The sequence below is a fragment of the Elephas maximus genome, chromosome 7 (genome assembly GCF_024166365.1).
Source record: "Elephas maximus indicus isolate mEleMax1 chromosome 7, mEleMax1 primary haplotype, whole genome shotgun sequence".
In the NCBI taxonomy this organism is placed as follows: domain Eukaryota; kingdom Metazoa; phylum Chordata; class Mammalia; order Proboscidea; family Elephantidae; genus Elephas; species Elephas maximus.
The window spans coordinates 52751429-52775326 of NC_064825.1; the positions used below are offsets into that span (position 1 = coordinate 52751429).

The 23898-nt window shown below is 47.2% G+C and overlaps 2 protein-coding genes across 4 annotated transcripts; one reads left to right on the forward strand and one right to left on the reverse strand.

Annotated features, from left to right (window-relative positions):
• The first annotated feature begins 1469 nt into the window (after positions 1-1469).
• On the forward strand, positions 1470-7347 carry LAMTOR1 (late endosomal/lysosomal adaptor, MAPK and MTOR activator 1). The gene is made up of 5 exons (XM_049889996.1): positions 1470-1676; positions 5469-5614; positions 5864-5941; positions 6276-6402; positions 6712-7347. The coding sequence occupies exons 1-5, from the start codon at positions 1635-1637 to the stop codon at positions 6802-6804; spliced, it is 486 nt and encodes a 161-aa protein (XP_049745953.1). The 5' UTR covers positions 1470-1634; the 3' UTR covers positions 6805-7347.
• On the reverse strand, positions 2451-23682 carry LRRC51 (leucine rich repeat containing 51). 3 transcript variants are annotated; one of them, XM_049889995.1, is made up of 6 exons: positions 23568-23682; positions 15272-15348; positions 14541-14678; positions 9626-9831; positions 8596-8744; positions 2451-4753 (listed from the first exon to the last, which is right to left on the reverse strand). In XM_049889995.1, exons 3-6 carry the CDS (start codon positions 14620-14622, stop codon positions 4663-4665), a joined length of 528 nt encoding a protein of 175 aa, XP_049745952.1. In that variant the 5' UTR covers positions 14623-14678; positions 15272-15348; positions 23568-23682; the 3' UTR covers positions 2451-4662. The 3 variants fall into 3 exon arrangements, with proteins under 3 accessions (XP_049745952.1, XP_049745951.1, XP_049745950.1); XM_049889994.1 differs by lacking the exon at positions 2451-4753 and adding an exon at positions 7685-8075 and having other exon boundaries at positions 23568-23681; XM_049889993.1 differs by lacking the exon at positions 2451-4753 and adding an exon at positions 8041-8324 and having other exon boundaries at positions 23568-23680.
• Positions 23683-23898: the final 216 nt, after the last annotated feature.

Sequence of the window (23898 nt, forward strand, 5' to 3'; positions counted from 1 at the left end):
TTCCATTAGGAAGGGATGCATACAGCTGAGTAACATTACCCTACACTAACCACAAGTTCAGCTGTTCAAGTCCACCAGCTCCTTGGAAACCCTATGGGCAATTCTACTCTGTCCTATAGGGTTGCTATGAGTCAGAATCCACTTGACCACAATGGGTTTGGGTTTTTTTTTGAGAGCTACAGTGTCTGGTAACCTCTTCTCCAACCCCTTGGTTCAGGACATGGGTGATGGTGTGAGCCAAGGTGATGGGAAGACTATAATTTACTCAGTTCAAATTTCAAGTTTTCTTTAAACAAGTGTAGGGGCATGGGTTACAGAGAAGAGTTAGATTCTGTCTCTGTCCTCCAGGAACTCCCAGTTTGGTAGAAGACTGGCTGGCCCACAAACATTTAATAGTGTGATCACTAGATTGCATGCTCTGTGAGTATGGGGATTTTTTGCTGTTTTGTTAACTGCTGCATATTCAGACAGAACAGTGCTGGCACTCTGACAGTAGGCAGTATTTGTTGATTCAGTAAATGAGCGATTTAACACTGAATAGGGGTTCAGTGTTAAAGCACAGGAAGTTCGAGGTACCCAGAGGAGGCTGTCACAAAAGGCCATCAGGAGGTTATCATATGTGTAGTGAATCTTGAAGTCAGAAGGTAGGCCTGGTAGGGAGACAGTGTGCCAGGATGCATGTGCAAAGTCCAGGAGATTAATCAGAAAACTAAGTACTTCTCTATGGCTGGTGAGAGACGCCCTCACCGCCATCCTCTGGAGTGGGAGGCAGGTGTCATGCTCTGCAACATCTTGAATGACACTTGGACCTCGTGTTTAGGGTTCAAGGGAAGACATGAGAGGGTTTTAAAAAAAAAGCATCAACAGTCGGCTTTGTGTGTTAGATGACTATGGGCTCCTCTAAAAGGGCTGAACTGAAGAGAACCGCGTGAGTGCAGGATCACTGAGGCGGCCTTCATCTCCTCTACCAGGATTGATCTTCACTTCGTTTTGGCTGGTGAAGGTATCAAGGTCGCTTCTTCCAGTAAGTCTCAGAGTCCCAGGTCAGGCTGGGAACTCCGCTGGCCGTCATACCCGCTAATGTGCCCCTCCACAGACGCCAGTCATCATGGGCCTGTGTGTGTGTGCACCCAGACTGTGCGCTCGCCCCTCGCATGGCCTTTAGAAGAGCATATTAGGGCCGTATTTGTGATAACGGCACTGGGTTTTTGGGTTTTATTTGTGGTAAGAGCTCGTTCTCTGGTCCAGAAAGGTGGCCTTGAGCCCACACGATCAGCTAACACACAGTCACACGGGCACCTCTTCTTGGCCCGCGGTGGCGCACTATCACCGACTGAGAAGGTTAAGTCATGTGAGCCGCCCCGCCCTTTCCTCGCACACGTGTCTAGCTTCTAGTCACGCAGGGTGCGCCTTTTCATTGGTTGGTGGTGATCACGCGCTGGGAGGCGGGACCGGAAGCAGCGCTACGGAGCTCGTCCGAGGCAAAGGCGAAAGCGAAGAGACTCTGGGACGGAGTCGGCGCGGAGTCGAGTACTTGCCTGCGGCGGTGCAGCCACGGGTCATGTGACCGGAAAGGTTCCTGAAGTTCGCCGTCCCTCTTCGGCGCCGCCTGAGCGCCCGGCGCGACCCCGGCCATGGGGTGCTGCTACAGCAGCGAGAACGAGGACTCGGACCAGGTGCGGCCGCGGCGGGCGGGGCTCGGGAATGAGGGCTGAGACCCTAGGGCATGGGGGCCAAAAAAAAAAAAAAAAGCCGAAAAAGAAGGGGGGCTGAATTACCGAGTACGGAGGCCCGAAGGGGCCAGATTAGTGAGGGGACCCTGGGCCGGGCTCTTACCTCTGTTGAAGCTCCAGGTGTCTTTACACGGTACCCTCTTTGGGATGTGCAGGCAGCGCCCTATTGCTATCGCTCCCGCCCCCTCAATCTCCCCCTGCCTTCACACCTTCTTTACTCTCGGCTTTCTTTGCCTTTTCTGTGCTTGTATTAGCGGACGTTGTGAATCCATTGTAGAGGTAGGTAGGCTGAGGTCCTGAGTTACCCCGTTCCGAGATGAATCAGGATTTTGTGTATCTTCTCAGTCCCTGGGTACGGAGAAGGAAGGTCACGGCTGGCCTTGGGGTCAGAGAAGGGCTCCGAAAGGTGGTGGCATTTGAGCTGACCAATGAAGGATTTAATGGGTAGAGACAAAGAGGACATCTGGACGTGTGGGAAATTGGGAAGCAACAAATCGGGTTGGGGGGAAATAAAAGCAGGGATGGGGAATTTATTTGGTACTAAGTTTGGTCTGCCTCGGTGCAGTCTCTTTGTGAGGCCTGATGGTTCCTTTAGTTAGAGAGGTGCCTGTCCTGAGAATTTAGCTGTGGATCTGACCCTCAGGGAGAAAGGATTAGGCTGGGAGACATGTACAGTTTTAAATTACCTTCACTTTCGTGGGCTCTCGTTTTTCTTCTCATTAAATCCCTGCCCTACCTGGCCTGACCTCCTTTGAGAAGGGAGAGACCTTTCCAAGCAAGACGTCTAAAGCCGCTGGCCAATCATCTTTTTTATTGGTTCTATTGTCTTATAGAACCACCTAAGCCTGGGCTCTGCAGTTCAACACATACTGGACCCAAGAGGCAACAAAGGTTTCATCAAGTACTTCAGTCTTGTGAGAGGCACAGGAATAGACTGTGTCAGTGGTATTGGGAAAGTCAGTCTTTCCCAGAGGATTCACATGAAAGTGTTTTTTGGATAAGAGATTAAGCACAGGAAAGTGTCATTTGTGTGGGAGGTTATGGGCTGCTCCTGGTCTTCATTAATTCACCAAACACCCTCTTGAGCACATACTTACTCCCTGGTGGCACGGTGCTTAAGAGCTTGGCAGCTATCAAAAGGTCAGCAGTTTCAATCCACCAGCCACTTTTTGGAAACCCTGTGAGGCTGTTCTCCTCTGACCTGTAGGGTAGCTATGAATCAGAATCAACTAAATGGCAACGGGGTATGTAAGATATGCATCATGTTCACTAACTCTCTCTTCTCCTCAGCCTGGTAGAGGAGGAGACAGTATCCCTGCCTACTGGAAGAGCTGTGGCCTAGTTGAACATTATCTCTTAAAGCAAAATGTGAACTCTTGCAAGGAATGAGCCAAGTAGAGTTCATGCTGTATGAGAAACAGGATATCAGCTCCTGGAAGAAAGGGAAATCCAGGCTTGCTGCTGTCCTGAATCTCCACCTTCCCATTGATGGGCTCTCACTTGTGTTTCTAATCCCTAGAGAATGCCCTTGATTAGTGCTGGGTGATTTGAGGCTCCAGGTGGCAAAGGCATACTTACCTGGTCTACAGGTCAAAACCATTCACTATTTTATTGTCATGGGCATGGGGGTTCTGGCCCCAAAGCCCCTCTTTCAGCTCTTAGGCAAGTCCTCCCACTCTCGTCTCTGAGTCTTTATTATACTAAGAAACGTACAACACATTACAGTTTTCAAAGGGTTGCTGTAGTTATTCCATTTGGTTCTTGCATGTATCTGTCATGTAAGTAGGGGTTTTCTCTTTTTACACTAAGAAGAAGGTTCGGAGAAGCTAAGTGATTTAGCTAAGGTTACAAAGCTGAGAAGTGGCATAGCCAAGGTGTTGTGATGCTAAGCCTTGTGCTTTATCCACTGGGCCAAGGTGTCTTTTCTAGCCATGCCCACAGATCAGGTGGCCAGTCATGGACAGGCCATGTGTGTGTCTGTGCTAGGGTAGACAGTGAAACCCCGACTCCTGGGTTCCACAGACTCAGGGACAAGCCATGACATTCCTTTGCTTCCTCCGTGGTCCACTTGCCCTTTGAGGGTAGAGTAACGTTATTTGTCCACTCCGATGGGGGTAGCATGGCCTCTTCTGGGAGTCTAGGTTTCAGGGAAATAGTCTTGTTCTTGGAGAACTCCTAATGGGGGTAACTGTCATGTCCTGCAGGAAGACTTCTCTGAGGGGGGTTGGGGGAAGGACAGACACATAAGCAAACTCACGCCTCACTAGGAGCCAGTTTTCTTTAGAGATAGTTTAATATTTGGCAAGCATTTTGTCTTTTTAGCCCTCTAATTCTGAGCCTCTGTTTTTGGGAGGAGGGGAGGATATTTGGGAGTTTGGAGGTGAAGAGAAAGCCCACAGCTTGTTCCGTGCTGTTGGAAACTGGATCAAACTGCCTGAGGACATGAGACAGGCCGGGCAGGAGGAAGTAGCCCTCAGTAGAGAGTTGTGGGCATTTAGGGCTAGGAGCCTACAGCAGGAAGTCTGTGGTAGGCACTGAGATGGGCCTGGAGTAGAGCACTGAGGACTTCAGTAGTCTGGCACTGATGGTCTGAGTCAGTGTTAGCCACCAAGGGTTCCCCTTCATTTCTTTGTCTTTGTCCTGGGCACCCTTGCTATTTGTGACTTAGATAGGTAACCAGCAGACCTGCTTATCCAATTTATAGCTGACACAAAACCAGCAGGGATTTGCAGCTCATGGCCTCAAGGCAGGGTCTTATCTAGGAAGAGTGCAGTGATTAGAATAAGGGAGCTGAAACAGGGCAAGGAGAAATACATGCTGAACTATACCAGCCAGGGGTAACTTGGTTTGGTCCCAGCTCAGGTCCGGGGGATTATGATTATCAGAGTAGACTAGCAGTAACAGGGCTGCTGAAAATTAAGGAGGCCTCTCAGGCCATGTTAACAGAGGTGGTGGCTTGGCAAAGGAGGGAACGGCTCCACTGCTCAGGTGAGGATATACCAGGCACACTCACTTTGGACCTGGAAGTCACATAGAGAAGAGGAGGGTGAATACCCAAGAGTAGAAGGGACCTGCCCTGAAGAAGGGAGCATACTCGGATCATGTGACTCAGGTGCTGGGGCTCAAGTTCCTGTCCTGAGATGATTTAAGGAAAGGCCTTTGAGAGGTTGGAATTCTTTCCCTCAGGGCCTGTGGCCTTGTCTGGCCTCACTGGGGCCTCTCCATCCTGGGCGCAGACAGCCTTGCTGGGAGGGTCTGGCCTTAGGGATCAGGAGAGCCATCCTTGAGCTTCTCTCTTGATGTGTCTCCCTTCTAAACCTATGTCATCTTGGTATTTACCACGCTTTCTGTCCCAGTCTCCAGTATTCTCTTTCCATTAGGTGCCGGACTGTTTTCTGAAGCTCCAGGGCTGCTGCTGAATCCTGCTCCGTTCAAAACTGTTAGTGGCTCCTGGGGCATTTCGTCAAGGCCAAGCCCCTTTGTCCGTCTTTTCAGGATCTCTGGGACCTCTTGGTTCTACCTTAGTTCATTCTAGAGCACCAACTCAGCTGAGTTCTCAAGTGCAGGCAGGAACTGAGTCTTATCTGGCATTCCACAAAGTTGAGCAGTTTGGATTTTCCAAATAAAAATATCATTGGTGCATAAAGGTTGGAGCTGGGTTGAGAGGGGAGCCTCAGGAAATGCAGGTTGGACTAAGGATCCTGGGACTGATTGCTTCCCCACATTCTCTGCTAGGACCGAGAGGAGCGGAAGCCGCTGCTTGACCCTAGCAGCCCCCCTACCAAAGCCCTCAATGGAGCTGAGCCCAACTACCACAGCCTGCCTTCTGCACGCACAGATGAGCAGGCCCTGCTCTCCTCCATCCTTGCCAAGACAGCCAGGTGAGCCTTACAGGACCAAGCCTGGGTGGAGCTCCTCTATCCAGATTCAAGGCTGGGAATGAGGGAGCCAGGTCCAGGACATGGGAGCTGGGACAAGGTCAGTGGGAAGTGGTGCCTCTGTGCCCAGCTCTGCTCCAGTGGGCAGATGGGGACATTGGCGTCACATAGCCCTGGAGTTGGTGTCTGGCAAAGAGTCCTGTTTGTGCCTCTTGGGAGCACCTGTCATGTCTCTGTCTCTTCCCCCTGAAGTAACATCATCGATGTGTCTGCTGCGGACTCCCAGGGCATGGAGCAGCATGAGTACATGGACCGGGCAAGGCAGTACAGGTGAGCACCTGGCAACTTGAGTCCCTTAGGCTACTAGGGGTCCTCACGTCCCCAACCCCTGATCCTGCTTTGGAGCCTGGATCCAGTCCATGCTCATTTGAGTGTAGTCCAGAAGACTGACCACAAATCACTTGGGAGCTTCAGTAGATGTTCATGTCAGCTCTGTTTTTCTGTCATGCCCTTGAAGGCGCTGAAGCCCAGGGAGGTGGGTTCAGTGAATTTGTGATGAGCTGAGGCTCCTTGTCTCCCTGCTTCTCTGGCTTGAGGAGTGAAGCTGTTCTGGGATGGACAGACTAACCTGACTGTGTCCATCCCATCCCTCCATTTTGGTCAGCACCCGATTGGCTGTGCTCAGCAGCAGCCTGACCCATTGGAAGAAGCTGCCACCGTTGCCGTCTCTCACCAGCCAGCCCCACCAAGTGCTGGCCAGCGAGCCCATCCCCTTCTCCGACCTGCAGCAGGTGAGCCACCCCTCGTCCCAGCCCATCTACACCCCCCCGCCAGGTATGGCAGAAGGGTTCACCCTTCCCTCCTCTAAGGAGGTAGGGATGTGGGGTTAGGGGGCCTGGTGCTTTGTGGGTCCCTGGTCACTCCCAACTTACTCTCCTTTTATATTCTTCTTGTCCTTGCCCCTGATATACACTTTAATTCTTTTTCTTCCCTTTGTTCTTTTCCCTTCTGTCTGTCCCGTTCCTATCTTCTTCTTTTGCTCATGACCTTCCTCTTACCTGTCTCTCTGTTCCTCCCTTCCCTGGCCCTCTCTGTCTCAGGTCTCCAGGATAGCTGCTTATGCCTACAGTGCACTTTCTCAGATCCGTGTGGACGCAAAAGAGGAGCTGGTTGTACAGTTTGGGATCCCATGAAGAGAGGGGTCCTCGGACAGCTCTTTTTCTTCTCTCTTCACCTCGTCTCCACCCCACCTCCCCAGGCCCCCAGCCTTACTGCGGCGCATACAGTCCCCTAACCTGCTACTAATCATGGAGAAGAATGTGGAGGAGGAGGAGGAGAGTGAGGCTAGCAGCCTGAACAAGTGAGGATGGAGCAAGGGAGGGTAGAACTGTTTGAAACTGGCCTTTGAAGCCCTGGCCAGGGGTGGGATGGGGGCCAAAAGGATGGAACCTGGTAGGTCTTCATAGTCACTGGGAAGGTGGAGGTACCACTTCGGGGGTGATCACCAGGGGGCTTCGAGAGCCCCTTCCCACCCCTTCTCTGGGCCTCAGATTCACTCCTGTTCCCCTCTTCCTGACTTGGTGCTCATGTGCACCTCACTAGGGTTTGTGACCAGGGTGTGGATGAGCTTGAATTTGAACGAATTGAGCTTGTATTTCTAGCACTCTGGGTTTTTACATGTCTGGTCTTTTTGTTTTGGTTCGTCACCCTTGATAAAGGAAGTGTATTCATCTGTGTGCTGGTTCCAGCCCCTCTGTCCTGCCCACCACCCTACTATTTAATTTTGGCTACTCCAGTCTCTGAACGGGGCGGGGTGGGGGGGCATCCTTTAAGGGCATTAAGGACGAATCCAGGAGATAAGGGCTCAGGTTTCCTGGGTGAGACTTGGCCTGGGTCAGCCTCAAATTGGGTGATAAAAAGACTGATGCTTGTCCTTTCCCTAGTGATGGGACTGTGTCAAAGCTGAACAGACTGGAGTGTGGGGAAGCTGTCACTGTTGGGGGGGTCTGCCTTAGGCTCAGTGGAATTCCTAGCAGCCGGGGAGCAGTGGGCAGGCATGGGGGTCAGATCAGTTCTCTTGGGAGCACCTGAGCTGGAGTCAGCAAACAAACGTTTTAAGCAGAAGAATGTTTTTATCAAATGAAGTCTTAAGCAGAATCCCAAAATAAGAAACACAGCACTGGACCTACTCTGATGTGACTAAGGAGGGTTCAGAGACTACAACCCATCTCCTTGGTCTCCTGTCATGGAGGCCTCAGGCGGCTCTGCAGAACCTTGCTACTCTGTGAAGAGTTGGGAAATTACTGATAGCTCTAATCTCAGCATATCTGAGTTGAGGAGTAAAAAGAGGCCCAGAGAGGCTAGCTAACTTTCCCAAGGCCATGCCGCAAACACAGGTCTTCTGCGTCCTTGTTTCAGTGAAGTAAGACCAGAACTCCTGGAATTTGCTTGAGTAGGAGAGCATCTGTACAAGGTACAAATAACTTTTAATCTGCTGAACAACTCAAATTGTTTACTATCAAACCAAGCTGACCATCTTCAGGCTTTTAGGACTGCTAGGGTCCTGGGAACTCAGAGAACATTCTGCTTGACCCGGACTTTCTTGGGCTTGATGTTCATGCGTTTCCAGACTTCAGCTGTGCTGCGGTCTGCTTTGGTCACCCCACTGAAGTCGAATGTGGTGATACGGGGCAGGGTGCACAGCACGTATTGCCTGTGGGGAAGACTTGGGCTGGGGGCCAGCCCCCCCCGCCAGAACTCCCTTCCCCCTCTACCAGTTGTTGCTATTTCTCCTGACTGCAAGGGATGGAGGGACTTGAGTATAGTTCGGAAGAGATTAGGTTTACCCTGATTGACAGCAAGAAATCCTTAAAGGTTTGCTACTCCCTTTCCTGGCCCCAGGGTGGCGGAAGAATGGTTTTGGATTTCTTGTCTCCCCTCCCCTTTTTCTCAGGGGAGCCCAGTTCCAGGGACAGGGCGCTTACCTATACCCCTTCTCTTCCTCCATGGGATTTCCATGGAGTGTCAGGCTTCGGAGTCGAGGGAGGACAGCCAGTTTATCTACCTCCCCAAGGCGTTGGATGCTATTGCCATGGAGATAGAGGACACTCAGGTTGAAGAAAGTAGTCAGGACCTGTTGGGGAAGGAAACAAAAGCCAGGTGAAAAGGGCTTTGGATCCAAGCTCAGGACTGTCCTGTGGCCAGAGAAGGAGGAGTTTGGGGAACAACTTCCCTTTCATTGCCCCATAGCCATATTGGATGACTCTTAACTTATTTTCATTTCCTTTTAAAGGGGTACAGGGACATTACACTGAAATAAAGCCACAACCTGCGAGGCAGGAGATATGGACTTGGCACAGATTTGCCAGGTGACTGGCCTAGTCCCTGCCTCTCCCTGGGCTTCAGTTGCCCCATGGCCCCTTTACTGAGGACTTTTCCAGTTTCGATGATCTAAGATGCTGTCATAGCTGGGGGATAGAAATACAGAGCATCATGCTGGGTACATAGGAGAAGCTTTGAACTGAGATCGCTGCATCAGGGGAACAATTCCCAAGGCATGCTCCAGCTCCTTTCCAACTGTACCAGGGATGCTAGACAAGGGACCGTTTTTGTTTATTTCCTAAAACTCGAGTTTGAGTTCATAAAAGGTAGTACTGCACATTTAACCACCTGCCTCTTCCACAGCAGAACTTGGCATAAGACACAGTGGGAGCTACCATTTTACTTCAGCTTCTTATGGGCCAGCTGAGTTTTTTATACCTTTCATTTAATTCTCTCAAAACCTTTATGATGTTGGTATATTATTCCCAAAAATTTTGGGAGACTAGGTAACTTTTTACCCAAAGTCACACAGCTTAGAGGCAGGCCCAGGATTTGGACCTACATCTGTCTGACTTTGCAGTGTATCATGATGGCCTTGCTATTTCCTTGGTAACACAGGAAGTGGAGAAGCTGGGGGCTGAACAAGGTGATGTCAGGCCCACCATGACTGGACTTACTGGGCTGAGAACTCACAGGGTCAATGGAAGTCAGGTCATTGAAGGACAAGTCAATCCAGGCCAGGTTCTCTGGATGCTCCAGCAGCTGTGAGACCACCTGGCTGAAGTCTTTCAGGTCATTGAGGACGTTGTTGTTCAGCCACAGGGACTGGGTCAGTGACTTGCCCAACTTAGAGTGCCTCAGTGGTCGGAGCCCTGTCCTTGGCTCCTCACTTACCAGGTCTGTGGGAACAGAGTAAGCCTTGGGTATATCATTTTTGCTTCCTTGGCTTTGGGGGGTGGGAAGGGACAGAGTTGGGAGGATTAATAGCCAAAGCTGTAGCTAGAGGGACTGACAGGGCCATAGCCTTGTACTAGAGCTTGGTGTGATCCTATCTTCTGTTATCACAGTAAGCTTCGATTAAGGATCCAAAGATTTCCCATCCCAAACTCCTGGCTTTTCAGGTCCTCTCATGTCTACTGTCTGGTTAGGGCCTTTGTATACCACCCCATTTTGGTGTGGTGGACAAAGCACTCCCATTTTATAGATGAAAAAACAACTAGAGTTGTTGGGCTTAACCAAGATGATAGCACAGAATCCACAATTATCCATTAGCAGAGCCTATAAAATTAACTGATGTCTTTTCTCTCTTCCATTACTGGAGTACCTACTATGTAACAGATAGTGGATACACATGGTGAACAAAATGACATCATCTGTGCTAGGCTCTGGCACAATAGTGTAATAAGTGCTATATGATAGTAACGGAAGCACAGAATTAGGGTTTCTACTGCAGAAGTGGGGCTCCTAACCCAGTCTAAGAGCTCAGGAAAGTTTCCCAGGGAAGGTGATGCCTGAGCTGGCTCTTAGAGGGTTAGGCAAAGAAGGGTAGAAAGGGTGAGAAAACATGAGCAAAGGCATAGAGGTTGAGACATCATGGTGTGTGTTTGTGCATGCATGTTACACAAGGCAGTCGAGGAAGGAAAAGCCCAGTCATGAAGGTCTTGAATGCCAGGCCAGGATCCTGAATTTTATCCTGTAGGTGATGGGAAACCAGAGGGTGTAAAGCAAAGGAGATGATGAAAATTTTTTATTTCAGAAAGATGACTCTGAAGCTTTACCGTGAAATACGGATTTTAGGGAGGATAAGACTAGAAGACCAGTTTGGCTATTTCAATCATCAAGTATTCAAGCATGGTGCCAGATTTCTGGTTTGGGCCACTGGGGATTAACTGATAAATTATAAAAGGAGGAACAGGGTTGGGAAGGGTTGGCCAGGGTTCAGTCTTGGCTTTGGTGTGTTTGTGAGGTGTGCAGCGGTTAAAGTACTTGGCTGCTAACTGAAAGATGGGCGGTTAAACCCACTAGCCGCTCCACAGGAGAAAAGATACGGCAGTCTGCTTCTGTAAAGATTTACAGCCTCAGAAACCTTATGGGGCAGTTCTATGTCCTATGGCTCGCTGTGAGTGGGAATCAACTTGAAGGTAGTGGGTTTGGCTTTTTTTGTTTTTGGTAGCACCTCCAAGGAACCCTGGCGGTGCAATGGTTAAAGTGCTCTGCTAATGAAAAGGTCAGTGGTTCAAGCCCACCTGCCGCTCCACAGGAAAAAGACGTGACAGTCTGCTTTTGTAAAGATTACAGCCTTGGGAACCTATGAGGCAGTTCTACTCTGTCCTATAGGGTCACTAGGAAGCAGAATCCACTCAACGGCAACAGGTTTGGTTTGGTTTTGGTAGTACATCCAGATGGAGAGGCCATGTAGGCAGTTGAATATGTAGGTCTGAAGCTCAGAAGACTATCTGAGAATCACTAGCATAGAGGGTGCACAAAAGGGGAATAGATGAGATTCCGGGGCGGGGGAAGGGGAGGGTCATGGAGGAAAAGTCTGTGAAAGAATTTAAAGAATAGTCAGGGAGGGATGGGGACAACCAGGAGAGTACAGTTTTAAAGATGCTCAGGAAGTTGATAAAGAAGGAGTAAGTTTCAGAAAGATAAGTACAAAATAATTTTGGTAACTAAGAAGTCCCTGGTGATCTTGGTGAGGGCTGTTTCAATGGAATGGCAATGGCATGGAGGCAAAAGCCAGATTTAAGTGAGTTTAACACTGATGAAAGGTAAGGAAATAGAAGCAAGCAGCATAAAGAACACACCCAAAAAATTTGGTTGAGGAGGAGAGGGAATAAGGAAATGGTTGGAGGATAGATTTTAGAGCCCATGTTCTAGAAACCCACCCTTTTTTTTTTTTTTTTTTAAATGAGAGAGGATGGACCTTGCCCAAGCTGTCTGCCTGAAGTGATGTTTCCCCACTGCTCCTAAGTCATTGATCTCTAGCCTAAAGCTCTTCCTGAGAAGGAAGTATTTGGTAATTGCCAAACCTGGCCAACTTGTCTTCACCCTCCCCCCAGCTGTCTCACTGGGCACACTAGTCTTCCTTCCTTTGACTCCCCACCCAATGTTAACTTCCTCTCTTCAGCTGCAGGTCAGGTAGCATCCACCAGAGGGCTCTCTGTCTGAGACCTGGAGTGAACAGACCCCACAGCTGGAGCTTGGGTTGGGGAGGTGGCAGAAGAGGGTTATTTGTCCCTCTGAAGCAGAGTACCCCAGTTCATGAATAAATTCCTAATCCTGCCCTCTGTGCCCCACACCTCTTGGGAACTCCAAGATGAAATGACAAATAAAAGTTAAGTTCAAAATTAGCCCAAATATGGACAAGCACCCAGTCTGATGAGGCAGCATCTTGGAGAATGCCACCAATGATCAGAGGGTGCCACTGGTGGGATGGAGTTGCCTAAAACTTGAGGCTTCTTGGAGCTGCTGTTACCAGAGCTGGGGTAGGATGCTGCGGGTTAATGTTTCCAAGGACAGATTACCCAATAAGCAAGGTACGCACAGGTTTACTTGTGCCTACTTACTAGTTTGTAGTACAGTTTCACAGGTGAAATTGTATACTACAAATTAGTAAGTAAACACAAGACCTTCTGCCTTGCTTACTGGTTAATCTGCCCCTGACTACTCCCTTCAGACTCCAGCAGGGCACTGCATTACTTGACCTTGTCAATGCTCCCTTGTTTAGAGTAAACCAAGGGCACTGATAGCTCTGTAAATTGGACCATGAGTATCAAAACTCCAAGAACTGGAGGGCAGTCAGCCCCAGGAAGACTTGGGGACAAAAGCTCTGAGAACTGGAGGGCATTCAGCCCCAGGAAGACTTGGGGAAAAGGTGATCCTGCCTTCCTGTCTCTGAAGGGCTGCCATGCAACTTGTTTCATGTGTCTCCAGAGGGCAGGAGTCAGTTTGATTTGAAGAACTTCCTTGGATCATCCCTAACCCCAATTATGGGGCTGGTATGTGAGTATGGTGGGGAACTCCCATAACACTGTACATCTGTGAACAGAAATTGGAGGACTGTGGGTTGGGGGTGATGTAAATTAGATGCTCTCTAAAGTCATTGCCATTTCAGATTCTATGATCTGTTTATTGGTTAATCGAGCAAATAGTTAAGAGTGTGCCAAATACTCCCAAACTCTGTCCTGTCTTCTAACCTCAGCTTGAAATAAGTGCTGCAGAAGCTCCGGGGAACTTGAGGGGGCTCTGGCCTTTTGGGGCTTGGATGCACTTCTCCCCTCACGTGTTGTATCCGAGACTTAAGTTTGAGTTTGTTCGTTCAGCAAGGTGCACATATGTGCACACACACTTTTTAGTGTGTACCTACTACTTACTAATACATATGTATTAATAAATAGGTGCTCAACTAGTGAATGAAGGACAGAGCATCTGTACGGATTGTATTCTGTGCTGTATACTAGTACCTTGCCTCCTCATTCTGAGGACTCAGAGGACAGAGATATACCTCCTCTTTCAGAGCTGGGAATTCCCAGGGAAGACAGAAGCTATATTTCTTTCCCTTCCTTTGTCCCCTCAGCTATCTTGTACATGGCTATCGTAGCCAGAAGCCTTACGAAACATGGTCTATGGCAGAAACAATGTTATGCATGATAAAAATCAGGGTAGGTAGGTATGTGCTCGTGAACAAACACGCATTACCATTGTGGCTGATGCCAACCCAAGTAGTGCCCTAAACCTAAGCAAAGGCTAGTACCTCCTGGGTAATTACTTGCCAGCTTCGTGAGCTTAAAGGTGGCCACAAATTGCCTGGCTGAAAACCAAAGCTGACAATGGGTCTAGGGTATGTGGATGCACATGTGTTCTGTGAAGACAGATGAACTAATGCTTTTATGAATAAGAGACCAGATAACAAAAGCCAGGGACAGCACAGCTTCCTGGGAAGAGCTGGTGACTTCTGGGGAGCATAATACTGCTGAGAGTCTCCCTGTATCTCCTGAAACATACTAGCTGTCCATTTACAAAGCTATTGAAGGGTAAAACAGGAATAAGTGTGGGTAGTGTTGGAACCTGCAATAAGTGTGGGTGGTGAGTGAATTAATTTGAATATGGTTGGAATGAATATAAGGTTCATCAATAAATATTTAAACTGGACACATGCCAGTTTGATAAGACTTCTCATGTTTTACAACCAGTGATCAGAATAGGCACTTGTCCCTAAAGGAGACAGAGTTCTGCCTGCTGGCTGGGTCTCTGCAGCAGTGGGTGTTGTCCATTCACTTGTTTCCTCCTCTCAAGGTAAAAACAGAAGAGTAAAACTATTAGCTTGCCTTCCTGATTTTTTTCCACCTGACCTGCTGTAGCCTAGCTTATTTTGAAGATTATCCGTCGGCTACCCTGAGAGGCCCCTGGCTCTTTTCAAATTTTTTAAAAAGGCTAAAACCTTTCCACTCCTACCTCCTTACCCCACCCCCCTCCCTAAAAAAAAAGAATTTGCAAGTATATGGGAAAAATCTCTTTAGGCTTTCAAATAGAAGACTGGTTTATCCCTAGGGACCACCCAGGCCTGCTGCTGTGGGAAGTGAAGTGGTATGCTCTGTGGGCTGACCTTGGATGACGTGGATGCTTTTGAAGGAGTAGTCAAGGGGGGGCTCCTGCACCGAAGTCTTCATGTAGTCCCGTTTGTTCATATCTCATGCCATCATATGTCGTGTGCAAGCATGGGCCCTGGGAGTCCAGATGCAGCCTGCCAGGAGAGAAGGACTGGTGTTCCAGGTATAAGGGACATAGGCTCTCAGGCCTCCCCATTGCCCTTGGCGTCTGCTTTTTACCCTTTACTCCAGGCCTGCTCATGACATTTCCATTTTAAGATACTAATCCTTGTTCCTTGCATTTGTAGAGAATGGCCTATTTCTCAGAGCACTTTCACATCTCTTAAACCTCATTTGATAGAATGCCCATTTTCATTTCCCAGATGAAGAAACTGATAACCCAAGGGGTGAAGGGACTTGCCCAAAGTTAAGCCAGTGAGTCAGCTGTGGACTGCAAACATGGTCTTCTGATTCTCACTCTGAGGCCCTTTCTTCTACTTCACTATAGTTACCAGGGAGACTGTCTTGTTACCTAACTGGTGACATCAACTAGGTGACATCAACCAGGCTCTTCTATTGCTTAACAAACCCCTAAAGGCCTACACTGGATGACAGCCTTTTGCAGTCTGATCCAGCTCTGTCTGTCTACCCCATTACTTTTCATTCAAAGACCCTACTTTAAGCCACATCCTGAATATAGTAACACATATATAAGCACACATACACATAAAACCAATATCTCACTCACCTGTCACTGAGGCCTGAAATTCCACCATTAGGGATTCATTCCTTCGGGCTCAGGGATTGTACCCTGTTGGAATACCCCTATGAAAAGGGGTGGACACGATGTTATCAGTCATTTACAATGTGGTGCAAATTGTCTTATCAGACCCTTTCCAACTTGTTAGCTTAAGTAACACCTAGAACAGACTTGGCTGGAGACTAGGGAGAGCCATGAGAACACTACTCACCTGGGGAGAAGAGAGCTGAAACCAAACTTTACCATGGGGTTTTGTGACACAAAGTTTTAGTAGTATATTTAACCCAAAATATTACTTCAACATGCAACCAATATTAGAAACTACTGTTGACAGCACTTCTCAGTTTGGACTACCTGTAGGTCAAATGCTCAATAGCCACATGTATTGGACAGTGCAGATGTAGAAAATTTAAAATGGAAGAGAGAGATTGGAAGCCAGATTAAAGGAGAGAGATGTACCACGGAATTTAGGAACCTAAGCCTATATTTAACTCTGAAATTCCTGGCAGCCAAAGTAAAAAGGGAAACCTTGGAATATGCAGTTCTTATTTGATTCATAGAAGCAGATAGTCTGTTTGCAGAGACAGAGAAATTGGCAAAAGTTCTTAAAATGAAATTTCTGTTAAAAAAACCAAGGAGCTAATAACCTGTAATTTAGTTTTAGCTTAATACAGTTCACTCCATTTTTGGTGATTTATGCAAGGGCAGAGTTTTAACAAGTTTGGAAAGATAGAAAATGACTATCTTCCTCTCAAAGTTTCAACTGAGCTTTAGGCAAATGCGAGTTTGTGTCACTTCACAGATGAATTCTCTGCAAAGTGGGCATGGGTTGTGGACTAGGGAGACCTGAATCTTTTAGATGTCGAATCAACAGGCAGACAACAATGAACACATTCTTTTGTACAAAGGACCCTTGGCTTGTGTTCCCACCCAAACAGAAGCCCACTTTCACACCTACAACAGGCTTGATGCCTTTGAGCAGGACTGGATACTTTTCTAAGTGAGGACTTTCTGCCCTAGGTTTTGGGTAAATCCTGGATTAGGATCCCAGATTCTGTGCCACTGGACATAGATTTCAGCTTTAAATATTTGAAGGCAGATTTTTACCACTTAGCGCCCTTGACCATCAGAGAGCCTCAGTACTGTTCCTGAGAACTTCTGATTTTGTACAGCACCAGCTCCTGATGCATTTTTTTGGACGAGTTAGCATTAAGAATGGAGCCCCAAGTAGCTGGATTAACATGCTGGTTGGAAAGTGTTATTAGTCTTGTCCATTTAAGCAGTAGCCCAGGCTGCGTATCGTGTCCTCTATCATTCAGCACAGAACTTGGCTTACAACAGGCACTCAAAATGTTTGTGGGACGAATGAATGAGAAACTGCCAGATACAAGGATTTCTGTTTTGGGAGAGTTGATGTTAAGCTGTTCTTTCAAACAATTGGCTCCAAGGTTCAGCTGTTTCAATCCACACCTCATTCACACTAAGATACTCAATTCAATTCTATAAACATTTGTTGAATGCTTGCTGTCCTGTGGTCGACCAGAGGGAATGAAGCCAAGATAAAAATAATAAAACCTTGTCTGTCCTAAGCGCAGAAAGACCTGCTGGGTTTCTACTGATTGTGGTAAACTGGCCTGCGTCCAGTTCCAAGTAACAGCTGCCCACTTAGTGAATACTCTCATGTTTCAATACTTAGCTCTAGTGTACCCTCTTCTGTGAAGCCTTTCTTTTCCAGATAAAAATGATCACCGTATCCTATGTTAGATTGATTGCATTCATGAATGATCCCTATTCGTGGTCTCCCGCTGTATGCAGCCCTCTGTCCTATTTGTAGTTCCATCCCACTCTGATGCTGGGCCTAGCCATGTGACTTGCTTTGGTCAATGGGATGCTGGCAAACAGGAAGTGAACAGAAGATTAAAAGGGGGCTTGCCCTCTTGTTCCTTGCCAGTGGCATGACAACATGGCTGGCCTGCTGGAAGGAAATGAGAGACATGTACAAGAGAGGCAGTGATCCCAGCTGAGGCCATCCTAGACTAGCCAGTAAGTAGTCTGCCCCCAGTGAAGATCAGGAGAGTCACAGAGCCTACACCTGACTGTAGACACGAGTGAGCCCAGCCAAGACCAGAAGAAACACCATGCTGATTCAGAGACTTGGAAACAAAAATAAATGCTTATTGTTTTAAGCCACTGTTTTAGGATGGCTTGTTATACAGCAGTAGCTAACTGATACATATGCCTCTACTGGACCTCAAACAAAAAAAAAATTTTTTTTATTAACTTTTATTGAGCTTCAAGTGAACGTTTACAAATCAAGTCAGTCTGTCACATGTAAGTTAATATACATCTTACTCCTTACTCCCACTTGCTCTCCCCCTAATGAGTCAGCCCTTCCAGTCTCTCCTTTCATGAAAACTTTGGCAGCCTCCAACTATCTCTATCCTCCCATCCCCCCTCCAGACAGGAGATGCCAACACAGTCTCAAGTGTCCACCTGATGTTATTAGCTCACTCTTCATCAGCATCTGTCTCCCACCCACTGTGCAGTCCCTTTCATGTCTGATGAATTGTCTTCGGGGATGGTTCCCGTCCTGTGCCAACAGAAGGTTTGGGGACCATGACCGCCGGGATTCCTCTAGTCACATCCAGACCATTAAGTATGGTCTTTTTATGAGAATTTGGGGTCTGCATCCCACTGATCTCCTGCTCCCTCAGGGGTTCTCTACTGTGCTCCCTGTCAGGGCAGTCATCGATTGTGGCCGGGCACCAACTAGTTCTGTTCTCAGGATAATGTAGGTCTCTGGTTCATGTGGCCCTCTCTGTCTCTTGGGCTCTTAGTTGTCATGTGACCTTGGTGTTCTTCATTCTCCTTTGCTCCAGGTGGGTTGAGACCAGTTGATGCATCTTAGATGGCCGCTTGTTAGCTTTTAAGACCCCAGACACCACATTTCAAAGTGGGATGCAGAATGTTTTCATAATAGAATTATTTTGCCAATTGACTTAGAAGTCCCCTTAAACCATGGTTCCCAAACCCCCGCCCTTGCTCTGCTGACCTTTGAAGTATTCAGTTTATCCCGGAAACTTCTTTGCTTTTGGTCCAGTCCAGTTGAGCTGACCTTCCATGTATTGAATGTTGTCCTTCCCTTCACCTAAAGCAGTTCTTTTCAGCTAATTAATCAGTAAAAAAACCCTCTCCCTCCCTCCCTCCCTCCCCCCCTTGTAACCACAAAAGTATGTGTTCTTCTCAGTTTATACTATTTCTCAAGATCTTATAATAGTGGTCTTATACAATATTTGTCCTTTTGCCTCTAATTTCGCTCAGCATAATGCCTTCCAGGTTCCTCCATGTTATGTAATGCTCAAAAAAAATTTACCACAGTCCCATTTCCTCATCTGTAAGATGGAGACAAACCCTACCTTGACAGCTGCTGCAGCAGGTACCGTATGTCCTACAGCAGGTGCTCAATAAGTGGAAGCAGTTGCACTCTCTGTACTTATTTCTTTTTTACTGTACTTTAGATGTAGGTTTACAGAGCAAACTAGTTTCTCATTAAACAATAACACGTATTGTTTTGTGACATTGGTTGCCAACACTGTGACGTCAACCGTCTCCCCTTCTTGACCTTGGGTTCCCCATTACCAGCTTTCCTGTCCCCTCCTGCCTTCTTATTCTTGCCTCTGGGCTGGTGTGCTCATTTAGTCTCATTTTGTTTCATGGGCCTGTCTAATCTTTGGCTGAAGGGTGAACCTCAGGAGTGACTGCATTATACAGCTATAAAGGTGTCTGGGGGCCATACTCTTGGGGTTTCTTCAGTCTCCATCAGACCAATTTAAGTCTGGTCTTTTTTTTTTTTTGTAAGTTAGAATTTTGTTCTACCTTTTTCTCCAGCTCTGTCTGGGACCCTCTAGTGTGATCCCTGTCAGGGCAGTGAGTGGTGGTAGCCAATCATCATCTAGTTGTGCTGGACTCCATCTGGTGGAAGCTGTGGTAGATGTGGTCCATCAGTCCTTTGGACTAATCTTACCCTCATGTCTTTGGTTTTCTTTATTCTCCCTTGTTCCAAAATGGGTGAGATATGGAGTATCTTAGATGACCACTTGCAAGCTTTTAAGACCCCAGATGTTACCAAAGCAGAATGTAGAACATTTTCTTTGTAAACTATGTTATGTCAGTTGACCTAGATTTTCCCCTAGATGATGGTCTCTGTACTGCTTTATAACTGACTTCCCAGTCCCTCCCTATAAACACGAGGATAGAAACCAAAAGTCAGACTTCTCTGTTCCCACAATTACCCTGCAGTGAGCCTGGCAAAGAATGGGTATTCGATAAATGCTTCATGGACAAATGGAAAAATGAAGGAATAAATGAGTGGTGTCTTCAAGGGAGAACTGACAAAGCCTAGATGCTGTCTTGCTCACTCCTGTGGCTGTGTTTCTGGAGTTAGTTCTTCCCAGATGCTATTCTGCCTCAGCCAGGATGCTAGTCAGATCCCAGCACCATCTTCATTTATCAGACTTACTCGATGGATGATTAAAAAAAAAAGAAAAAAAAAAAAAACCTGTTGCCGTCGAGTTGATTCCGACTCATAGCAACCCTATTGGACAGAGTAGAACTGCCCCATAGAGTTTCCAAGGAGGGCCTGGTGGATTCGAACTGCCGACCTTTTGGTTAGCAGCCGTAGCACTAAACCAGTATGCCACCAGGGTTAGGGTTATCCAGACCTGCCTTGTTTTGGAATTGGAATTTTTCTTTTCCAAATTTGAAATATCTTTAGCTTTTTTTTAATCGTAAGGGTAAACATGATAGTGAATAAAGCTGAACAATAGAGAAGTGTATTCAGTAGAAACTGAAAGTTTGGATCTCTATCTTACTCCTTAAGAACAATCACCATTAACAGTTTGGGAATATAAACTACTAGAATGCATACGTAAAGATGATTGAGTATTTTTACATAAACATATGCTGTTCATTCCTTTGTAAGCCTATTTTTTTCTCTTCAAATTGTTATACACGCTTACCTTTTTAGCTGCAAAGTATTCCATAGTATGTATGTCATAATTTTATTTTTACTTAACTATTTAACCAATTGCAAGTTAATGGAAATTTGTTTTCAGTTTTTGGACATTACAAACAATTTGAATTTGATTTGTTGATAGCCTGTTCCTGCCCTCTCTTAGACAAGTAGCCACATGATGATACAGGATGCTTTGAAGAATAACCCACAGCCTGAGGAGATCGCATAGGAGATTAAACATCCTGGCCTACAGAGGATTTCTGTTTATGGGCTACAGGTAGAAGATCAAAGAAGCCACAAAGTTTGCCATGTAATCTAATGTATTTGAGGAGGTTATATTCCCAGGTGCCAAAGGTGGCCCAAGATTCAACCTGGCTCCCGCTCACCTCTCTACCTCCATCTCTTATACTCACCTCCAATTCTGCAGAGCAGCCAAATGCAACTACTTTTAGTAAGTTTCTGAATTTGCCTCTGGGCCTCTGCTTGGAATACAGTTTCTTCCTTCTTCCTTTGCCATGATAATTCTTACTTAAGGACTTAGCTCCAGTGTTACCTTTTCTGAGGAGCCTACCCTTATCTCCAAATCTGCATGCGGAACATCTCTTCTGGGCTCCCACAGCACCCTGTACTTTTTGCTATGGTAGCACTCATAACACTAATCTGCTTACTACTGGTTGTTAGGTGCTGTCCAGTTGATTTTCGAACTGCCCCATATGGATTTCTAGACTGTAATCTTTACAAGAGATTGCCAGTTGTTTCTCTCATGGAGCTGCTGGGTGGGTTCGAACCTTCAACCTTTTGGTTAGCAGCCAAGTGCTTAAACATTGCACCACCAGGGCTCCTTGCTATCTGTATGTCCATAAACTACCAGGGCAGGAGCCATGTTTTCCTCATAGCTGTATCCCTACAGTGGTGGCAAGTAGTAGATGCTTAACAAATAGATAAAAAATTGCAACACTGAAAAGTACTATAAAGGAGAGGGATATGATATTGCTCTAATTGAGGGGTCTGACCTAGTCTGGGAGACCCAGGTGGTGTAGTGGTTAAGTGCTACAGCTGCTAATTAAGAGGTTGGCAGTTGATATCCACCAGGTGCTCCTTGGAAACTCTATAGGGCAGTTCTACTCTGTCCCATAAGGTCGCTATGAATCAGAATCAACTCGACAGCAATGGATTTGGTTTGGTTTGGACCTAATCTGAGCAGTCAGGGAAGACCTGCCTGAAAAAGTGATGACTAAGAGAAATCTGAAGGATAAGTATAAATTAACTCTTTCAGGAGAAAAAGATGAGCGTATCAGGCAGAAGAAACTGTGTGCAAGGCCCAATGGTGAGGGATTACCAGGAAACCCTGGTGGCATAGTGATTAAGAGCTATGGCTCCTAACCAAAAGGTCGGCAGTTCGAATCCACCAGGCGCTCCTTGGAAACCCTATGGGGCAGTTCTACTCTGTCCTGTAGGGTCGCTATGAGTCAAAATCGATTTGACAGCAACAGGTAAAGGCGGCCATGTAACTGGAAGGCAGAGAGGGAGGGAGACACGTGATTAGACAGGAGGCTGAAGAGGTAGGCAGGAGCCAGACTGAGATGTTGCTTTATGCTATTATAGGAAGCCACAAAGTGTATTTTAAAACAGGGATGGGAATGGTTAGGGGAGAGGGAGTGAATGATATCAGATTTGCATTTTGAAGGATTTATTCTAGCTGCAGTATGCAAAAATGGCTGGGAGGGAAGGCAGGAAGGATGTGGGCAGACAGATAAAGATGACAGTAGCTGGGACAAGAGAAAAGATATTTTGGAAGTAAAACTGACAGGACTTCACGATGAATGAGAAATGGAAGAGGCATTAAGGATAACTCCGGAGTTTGGTTTGTGTACATGGGTTTATAGCGGTGCTGGGAACACTGGAGAAGGTCCAAGCTTGGAGGAGAGGGTTAGAGTATATAGAGATTTTGAGTTCAGTTTCTGCATGTTGAGTTTAGTTTGCCTTTGAGACATCCTGAAGGAGATGTAGAGGAGGCAATTGGTTATATAGATGTGGAACTTAGAGATGACGGGTGCGATAAAGTTGTGGGTGTAGATGAAAAAAAGATGAAAGCACCCAAGAATACAGAATGAAACAGGAAGCGGGCCTAGGACCGAGCCTGGAGGAACTTTAAGATACTAAGTGATCAGGTCAGCCAGAAGCCAGCTAATAATGGCTTCTGTGTTAGCCAGTCTGTTTCTGGTTTAGTTTAGTTAAATTGGGTTGATTCCTAGTGTCTTCAATTTCTCTAGTTCCCCTTTCCCCATTTAAGCTTCCAGGGAAGGATTTGAAACTCATTTCAGACTGAAGTGTAAATAAGCCAATGCAGGCCGTTCAGGTTCCTTCTCCCTGGGGCAATTTAGCCTATTCCTTGGAACAAGTTCTTAAGCTATAGAGGCAGTAGGCAGGCTAGGGCTAAAGACTTGGCTGCAAGTTGGAGAACTAGGTATAGTCCTAGCATTCTCACTGACTTAGTGTGTGGCCTTGGGCAAGTCACTGCTCCTCTTTGGGTTTCAGTTTTCCAATCTGTGAAATGGGGATAAATATCCCTGACTTACAGAGTTGTTTTGAGTATCGAAAGAGGGACTGGATGTGAAAGACCTGGGTAAGTTACTAAGTGTAATAGATTTGTCATGGGCACTATAAAAGGAATGAAACTCTAACTGTAGAACTCCAAGAAGCTGACCATGGCAGAGGTGTAGGAGACTGGGTAATTTGGGGGCAGAGCCTTTAATGAATGTGTATGGGAGGTTCCTGCTGGCTCTGAGAAGGCTCTACCATGGGGTCTTCCTGCCTGGAAGAGGAAGGGAGGAGGACATTTCAAGCCCCATAAAGTCACATTTCCAGAATTAAGGACTGTGATTTACTCTGATGCTACCCCTCCTCTCTTGAAGAGGGTCTGAGTTCATCAGAGGAAAACCAACCTCATGTTTGAGGGTGTTTCATAACTCTCAGCGTGTGTCAGGAATTTGAGGCATCTGTATGATGGGGCCCCATGTTTCTGATGGGAGAGGTTCCTAAAAAAAAAAAAGCACGGCTAAATCTGTATGGGTATGTATAGCAGCGCCCTCCTCCCGCCCCGTCCATCCCAAATGTGTGTTGTGTCTTGGTCACAGTAAAAAGGGGTGGGAGGGGGCGGTTCTCAGGTCCCCGAATAGAAAAGTTCTTAGTCTCTCTGTGGTGGCCCCTTCACCCTTCATAGAGCTCTTATCCCCTTGAGCAGTTTCCCTGTTTTCCCTGCCGACTCACCCACAGTCGCTTCCCCTCCAGTCACGGCGTCCCACTAGCTCAAATTTACTCAGCGTAACTCTATGGTAACTACCTTGACCTCAAGTCCCGGCCAGGCGCCGTAAGCGCTGCCGCGATGCCTACCGGGACCTGTAGTTCTCCCTGGCACCCTTCGGGGGCGGAGTCCAAGACCGCGGAAGGTGCTGGGGATTGTAGTTGCCTTTGCCTCAAGCCCAAGCGGGGGCCCCAGTCGGGGGCCCGGATCCGGAAGTAGGGCGCCCCTCCCCGTTCTCAGAGGCCGTCAGGCGCACTTCCTTTTCCAGGGTCCTCAAGCGCGCCCTAGCGTGCGACA

Coding starts and splice junctions, on each gene's coding strand:
- LRRC51 (XM_049889993.1), bottom strand. CDS start 14,622: ATGAACAAACGGGACTACATGAAGACTTCGGTGCAGGAGCCCCCCCTT. Junction 9,832..14,540: donor AAGCATCCACGTCATCCAAG/GTCAGCCCACAG, acceptor CTGTTCCCACAG/ACCTGGTAAGTGAGGAGCCA. Junction 8,745..9,625: donor ACCTGACTTCCATTGACCCT/GTGAGTTCTCAG, acceptor CTTCCCCAACAG/GTCCTGACTACTTTCTTCAA.
- LAMTOR1 (XM_049889996.1), top strand. CDS start 1,635: ATGGGGTGCTGCTACAGCAGCGAGAACGAGGACTCGGACCAG. Junction 5,615..5,863: donor ATCCTTGCCAAGACAGCCAG/GTGAGCCTTACA, acceptor TTCCCCCTGAAG/TAACATCATCGATGTGTCTG. Junction 5,942..6,275: donor GACCGGGCAAGGCAGTACAG/GTGAGCACCTGG, acceptor CATTTTGGTCAG/CACCCGATTGGCTGTGCTCA.